Consider the following 7,681-nt stretch of genomic DNA (forward strand, 5'->3'; position numbering starts at 1 on the left):
GGTATTTTCTGTCATAAAGGCCCCTCAAAGTCACTTCAAATGTGACGTGGTCCCTATAAAAAATGGTTTTGTACATTTTGTTGTAAAAATGAGAAATCGCTGGTCAACTTTTAACCCTTATAGCTCCCTAACAAAAAAAAAATTTGGTTCCAAAATTGTGCTGATGTAAAGTAGACATGTGGGAAATGTTATTTAGTAACTATTTTGTGTGACATATCTCTCTGATTTAAGGGTATGAAAATTCAAAGTTTGAAAATTGTGAAATTTTTAAAATTTTTGCCAAATTTCCATTTTTTTCACAAATAGATGCAAGTGATATCGAAGACATTTTACCACTATCATGAAGTACAATATGTCACGAAAAAACAATCTCAGAATCAGGGGGATCTGTTGAAGCATTCCAGAGTAATTACCTCATAAAGTGACCGTGGTCAGAATTGTAAAAATTGGCCTCGTCATTAACGTGCAAACCACCTTGGGTTGTTGGGTTGTAAAGGGGTTAAAGGAATAATGAAATGTTTGTGCTTCGAGCAGGGTTCAAGATGCGTAAATGGAAGCACACCTGAGGGCATACAATCTTTGCGATAGTATGTCTAGAATACAACTGTAGAATTGCATAACCAAGTAAAGATACATTAACAAACAAGTCAGTCAAGGTACAAGGGGCGTGTGTTAGGAGAGCGGTTGCAGACAACTTTATTTTAATGGAACGCAACCGACCCCGAGGTCCGCGATGCAGCCTGGAGGACTGCTGCCGAACACTTTCCGGGTGGAAAGGCAAGCGACAACTTAAATGTAAAACCCTTCCTTGTTTCTTCACACAGGAACGGGTAAAGCGGTACACTCTATCTCCGTTAACAGCACGGAGGGAGAGCGACCGGCGATGCACCTATCAACTATCTTAGCCCTTTGTGTTAATGCACACAGAAGGGTAAGACGGTTCGCAAAATCTCCAAGAACCGCAGGGAGATGTGCTACCGTGGGAGAAGCAGTAGCCCTGTCTTTGATACAGGCGCTACGCTATGGGGTTTGGCGCTAGTATAACGGTTCACACAATCTCCAAGATCCGCAGGGAGACGTGTGACCATAGGAGAAGCAGTAGCCCTGTCTTCTATACAGGCGTTACGCTATAGGAGTTGGCGCTAGCGTGCGGGAGTGATTCCCGCCGGGTATTCGAGCACTCAGCCGGCGCGCTACCGGACTGAGCAAACCCGCTCTATATAGCTCACAGGCGGAACAGACTTTTTCTAACCTGCCTAACTAAAGCTATGGCTCTACGAGGAGCCCAAGAGTAAGCGTGCACACCACAAACAGCCAGCTCAAATGATCTGAGCGCGTCGCCATGTTTGTGGGCGGGCCTTTTAACACTAGAACTACTGATGGAGTCATTTTGACTCCTTTCGTTTTTTATTTCTCTTCTGTGACTACATTTTTCAGAATTCCGGCTTGAAACTCGGTGACTTTTCCTCAAATATGATGTGAAAAAAGATTTTGTGAGAATAAATAATTTTGGTGAAAAATTTGCGCGTTTTTTTCAAAATTTACCAAGAACTACTGAAGGGAGTCATTTTGACTCCCTACTATATTTTGAGGTCCTTTTGTCACTAAATGTTGCTATAAAGTTTTGTGCATAATTTTTTCACTCTGTCTTATTTACCCTGATGTTCATATAGATGTAGTTCAATTTACATGTCAACTTTTCACATTTTCCTTGTGTTTTACCTGCTTGTATTACTGTGTAATGCTGAACAAAATAGCTTGTTTACTCTAGGCTCTTATCTTATGCTAATGAAGGGTGGTGTTTTTCTAAGGTCCTAGCAGGAGACAGTATTCTGGATAGTAACTTTACTTTCAGTTCAGCTGAAGAGACAAAGAGAACAGACGCAGACATACGAGCTCTGAAGACTCATACAGGTATGAATTGTTATGAAATAGTTTAGCTGTCTGTCAACTGATTCAGCCCACCTACTTTTGAAGGTGGCAGAACAGTTATTATTTCTTTTAGTTTTCATTTCATTTCTATTTTTCAGCAGGGAACTATATAGAATTATGGAATTTGTGAGGAATATGGAGAGAAGACGTTTGATAAAGCCTCAGGATATTCTGGCTACTTTGCAATCCATACCGGAGGATGAATCGGAATCCGAATTGCAGGAACATGTATTTGATTCTGACAGTGATGAAGATTTCATTCCTCAGAACATATCAAGTGAATCTGAAGACTCAGAAGGAACAAATCCAGAAGGTAAGTAGTTATGTGTATTTATTTGTTCTTCCACACACTGAGTTAGGGCCTGTGCACACTAGCAGAATTCTGGCTGAATAGCCATCTGGATATTCTTGCTGCAATACAGGCCGTACCTGCCCGCTCATGCCTGAAGCTCCGCTCCGAACCCCGGGCTGGAGCCGCTGTCAGGGACAGAGCAGCGCTTGCTTACGCGCGAGCACGGCTCCGTCCCAGACAGCGGCTCCAGCCCGGGGTTCGGAGCGGAGCTTCAGGTATGAAACTCCGCTCTGTACCTGAGCGGGCAGGTACGGGCCGGATTGTGGTGAGAATATCCGGTCGGATATTCCGCCGCTAATCCAGCCAGTGTGCACGGACCCTTACAAAACAAAAATTCTAAATATTCATCAACTTTTTTACAGATATTCCAAGCACATCAACTGGGGATCGGGCTCATGCAGTTATGTTGCCTCGTGACCATCCTCCTGGTCGTGGACAGAAAAAATCAGCAAAACGTCCCAGAAATGAAAGAACAACAGATAACGATGGCGGCGAAGGTAATGCAACAACAAACACCAGAGAAGGCGAATCTGAAGGAATACTAGTTTCAGCGGATGGTATTCAATGGAAACCTGTTGAAATTGGAGAACACTTGCCTGGTAGGCGTGACAGCCAAAATATTCTTCGAGAAGCACTTGGCCCTACAGGATACGCCAGAAGAAATATCATTATCGATAGTCCTTTGAGCGCATGGCGTTTATTTTTTGATTCATATATATTGACACATATAAAGAACTGTACGCTTGCAGAAGCATGCAGGAACAATAATTTACAGTTTACTCTATCTGATGAGGAGCTAGATGCATTCATTGCGATATTCTATGCTCGTGGAATATCTGGCACGAACTGTCACTCGATTAGCAGTATTTGGTGTAATGACTGGGGAATACCGTTTTGCAAAGCGACAATGTCTAGGGACCGCTTTGTTGAAATTATGAGGTTTCTCAGATTTGATGAGAAATCTACTCGATCGGAGAGACTGCAAACGGACAAGTTTGCTCTATTTTCTACTGTGTGGGACAGGTTTATTGAAAATTGTATTGCGTGTTACAAACCTGGCCCATACATAACGGTGGATGAGCAACTTTTCCCAAGCAAAACTAGGTGTCCATTCACGCAGTACATGCCTTCCAAACCAGATAAATATGGCCACAAATATTGGCTAGCTGTTGATAAGAGGAGCAAATATCTGGCAAATGGCTTCCCTTATCTAGGCAAAGATGACACACGCCGTGCTGAGGACCGTTTAGCTGACCATGTGGTAATGAAGTTATTGGACCCGTTTTTGAAAAAAGGTCGCAATGTTACAACCGATAATTATTTTACAAAATATGGAGTAGATGTAGTGGATCAGATGGCACGAAAATATACCACACGAACATGCACAAGGAGATGGCCTGTTCATGCATTTGAAAATGCCTTAGACTTTGCGGGTATAAATGCATGGATAATATTCAAGGAGATTACCCACCAAAAAATGTCACGCAAGGCATTTTTGCAAACGCTTGTGAGAGAGTTGAGTGGTCCTTATGTCACAGATAGGGAAAAGGGTTCCACGTCCCAAGTTTCTACATGCTCAGAAGTGATGGTTCAAACAAAATTTTGCCAGATCAAAGAAAAGTGCAAGAAAAATAGATCTGTCGGAAATTGTAAGACTTGTGGTAAGTCTTTGTGTGGGCAATGTACTGCCATAAATCAAAGGCAATGCCTAAAATGCGAAACACCAAATGTTTAGAAGGTGAATTCTGCGCCATATTTTCATTTTTATGCTCCTCCACCTACATTTTCTCTGCTTTTTGTTCTTCAGTTGTTGTTTATATGTGTGCACTTGAATAAAAAAAAATGTTTGAAAAACGTCTATTATAATTATTGTTATTTTCTGTAGAAAAATAAGAAAAGCAGAAAAAAATCAATCAAAAGCATTACTGTTGGATCTCACAATAATAATACATTACAAAAAATATAATTATTAATAAATAACCACAAATGAAACTCTAAAAATAAACGAAAACAAGCAAGGAGTCAAAATGACTCCTTTCAGTAGTTCTAGGCGGGGTCACGAGTCCAGTAGTCCTAGTGTTAAAGATTAAGCCCTGCCCACCAACGCGCCATTGGTGACGTTACCCGTGGACCAATCAGGCGGTGCCAGGTCACCGGGTCAGGTGGGTGCCAACCCACCAATCATGATCCGCCAGGTCACGGACATGCTCAGTGCGGCAAATCCTGGACTTAGATTCCACAAGCCCTGTCTCCCTCTGCAACCCAGGCTTAACATTGCTAGGCACAACTACCTGGGAGACAAACAGTGCTCGCGGACCAGCTAGGTGTTGGGGCTGATGGCGATGCTGAGCAGCATCAGCCCCAGCTGGACTGAAATGGGAGACCACAGAAGGTCCTGGACCCATTTCGAATCCAGCACCAGACCGACGCTTAACATTATCCCCCTCCACTTGACGCTCATTTTCCTCCATGAGTCGGGGGGCAAGTATGTTGTCCAACGGGACACAGAGAGAATTTACGAGACAGTGACCCCTCCGGTGTACAGGGTACCCTCTTTTAGGATGGGAAGCAGTGACAACTGGTTCTCTATGCGTAGGATCCTTCACGGGTGACAGGGGGAAAGGACCCGCCAGTCTCTGGCGAAAACATTTATCTCTCGCACAGACGGGACACGCGAGAACAAAGTCATTGACGTCCTGGCGCCACCGGGGCCACCAATAGGATCGTAGAAGGGACTTAGTGGTACGTTTGACCCCCAGGTGAGCTCCGATCTTAGGGGCATGAGCCCAGGAGAGCACCATACTCCGTAGATTAGGGGAAACAAACGTCCTCCCCGACGGAACCGGGTTGGAGGACACTGCAGCCACCCTCTTTTCCTGAGAGTTCTTTGCGACATAATCAGACAAGGACCGGGTCCTGGAAACAGACAAAGAATCTGTACCGGAAGTCGCAATGATAGGAGGATTAGAGACTACCCTCCGGGTGACTTTGCCCAAACACTGAGATGCACAATTCTCACTCCAGGAAGAAATTCTCCCCGTATTCCAGTTAATGTGTGGAGAATGACAACGTAAACAGGGGAGACCCAATAACACCTCGACTAATCCACCAGGAATAATAAGAAAAGAGATAACCTCCCGGTGGCCCTGAGGAAATGACAAGGTGAGAGGGATCGACTGATGGGTGATCTGCACATCCAGGAGTGAACCATTGGCAACACTAATGTTCATAGGACTAGAGAGTAGCTCAATAGGGATGGCATGCCTCTAGGCAAACGTAGATGACAAAAAATTGCCCTCAGCACTAGAGTCCACCCACGCCTTGGCAGCAACTGCAGATCTACCAAAGGATAACGTCACTTTATATGATAACTTGGAGGATGAAGTCCCGGAATTTAATACACCTCCTCCAATGGTGGTAAGCCCCACTCGTGTTACCGACTGCTTGGAACCCTTATTTACGGGATGCTCCAAGAGATGTACAGGTCGGGAACGGGGGGGACCAGACTCAGTCCGGGATATATCCATAGCCTCCGGCTCCGGGTCGAGAGTCTTGGGTTTGGACCCAAAGGCGCCTGGTGCCAACAGATACCGAGGTCTGCCAACCTCTAGCTCTAACTGGTGTTCTGCATGACGCAAGTCTATACGGTCAGCGAGAGATATTAACTCCTCCAGAGAGGTTGGAATCTCTCTGGTAGATAAGGCATCTTTAATATGCCCAGCCAGACCCTTCCAGAAAACCGGGATAAGCGACCACTCAGACCAATCCAGTTCAGCCGCTAAGGTTCTGAACTGGACGGCATAGTGACTGGCGGTGGCCGAACCCTGGACCAACGCAAGGAGCTTGAGAGCCGTATCATGCGTGACCTGAGGACCCAGGAAAACACCTTTTAGGGTCTTAAGAAAAAGACCCGCATTTACTACAACCGGGTCGTTCCGCTCCCATAGAGGAGTAGCCCACTCCAGAGCCCTGTGGGAAAGCAAAGAGATGATATATCCCACTTTGGCTCTTTCGGAGGGTAACCGTGCCTCCATCATCTCCTAATGAATGGAGCATACATTAATAAAACCCCTGCAGAGTTTACTATCCCCAGAAAATTTCTCCGGGAGAGCAAACCGGGGTAATGGGGCACTTGCAGTGGTTGCAGTATTCGCCGCAGCCGAGTTAATAATATTGGCTGCAAGAGTAGCCGCCTGGGACGCTACTGCAGTGATATCAACGGCCGGAGCAGTTTGTTCCAGAGTTCTAAGTCTGGTCTCCAGTTGTTGTATATAACGCTGCAGTTGTTGATTGTCGGCCATGTTCGGCAAGACCCTGTGTTTGCACCCAAGTCCGACCATATTACAATTGACGATGCCACTTCTTGACTTCATCATATGCTGGGGAATCGTCACCTCTTTCATCTCATCGAACGTCTCCTTTGGTGTGCAGCCTTTCAAGTAAAGGAACTTGATGACTGTTCTGTATTCCGCTAAGTCCATTGTCAAACTCACACCACTTCAGTACCTGTAAAATCAAAACCGTTATCAGTTTTGAGTTGAAAATTGCCACGTACCTATTCATTACACATCTGAAGTTGCAGCATCCTGTGATAAATAGGTCAGGGGAAATCTTTATTGAATGCCCCTTGTAACTCAGCAATTTGGGAGCGAGTTAAAAAAGTAATTTCTTATAGCATTATGTGCTAACTTATTGATGAAAGCTAAAATATACAAAAAAGAGAAAATGCTGCTAGTAAGAAAAACTCCCAAGCTTTCCCAAGTATAAAGTTCATTAAGTTTGTAAGTGTAAAAGCAAGGTGGGGAAGGTGGGTCACGAGGTCTGCAGCAACGTTCTTTGAAATATTGTGAAGACGATAAAGCCGGTGGCGAGGTGGGCTGTTCCCAGAGGCGCAATATGGTAAGGCAGCGTTTCACTCCTTCAGGTGAGAGAACTGTATGGACCACCTCAAGATGAGTGAAAGACAATTTGATTGGGAGTCCCCAATGATATTTGATATTATGGGAATGGAGAATTTCCAGATAGAGTTTCATTGCCCGTCTTTTGACGATAGTGTTGGGGGCCAGGTCTGGGAAGAGTTTGCAAGAGTGGCCTAGGAATTTCAAGGGAGAGGAGTTTCTTGCTGCTTGCAGGAGTTGTTCCTTTGTTTTGTAAAAATGCAATTTTAGGATAAATGGGACGGTCCGTTTAGTTTGCTCTTACTCAGGGCTCTATGGATATGGTCCAGACGTTCGATGGGGATTCCAGGTAAAAGCTCTTGGCATAGAGCTGTGACTAGATAGGAGGTCTTTAATTGATTCGGGTAAACCTCTGATGCTGGTAAACCTTTGATGCGGATATTACTTCTGCGGGCCCGATTTTCGAAGTTTTCTAATTTATTGTTTAAGAAGTAAATAT

General features: G+C 44.7%; 1 protein-coding gene across 1 annotated transcript; it reads left to right on the forward strand.

The window, feature by feature from the left end:
- The first annotated feature begins 2,050 nt into the window (after window positions 1-2,050).
- Window positions 2,051-4,030, forward strand: LOC141270902 (uncharacterized). The gene is made up of 2 exons (XM_073681000.1): window positions 2,051-2,245; window positions 2,647-4,030. Exons 1-2 carry the CDS (start codon window positions 2,068-2,070, stop codon window positions 4,017-4,019), a joined length of 1,551 nt encoding a protein of 516 aa, XP_073537101.1. The 5' UTR covers window positions 2,051-2,067; the 3' UTR covers window positions 4,020-4,030.
- The last annotated feature ends 3,651 nt before the right edge of the window (window positions 4,031-7,681 follow it).

The sequence above is a fragment of the Phyllobates terribilis genome, unplaced genomic scaffold (assembly GCF_046119375.1).
Source record: "Phyllobates terribilis strain yellow unplaced genomic scaffold, ASM4611937v1 Scaffold_5__5_contigs__length_657084704, whole genome shotgun sequence".
NCBI classification, from domain to species: domain Eukaryota; kingdom Metazoa; phylum Chordata; class Amphibia; order Anura; family Dendrobatidae; genus Phyllobates; species Phyllobates terribilis.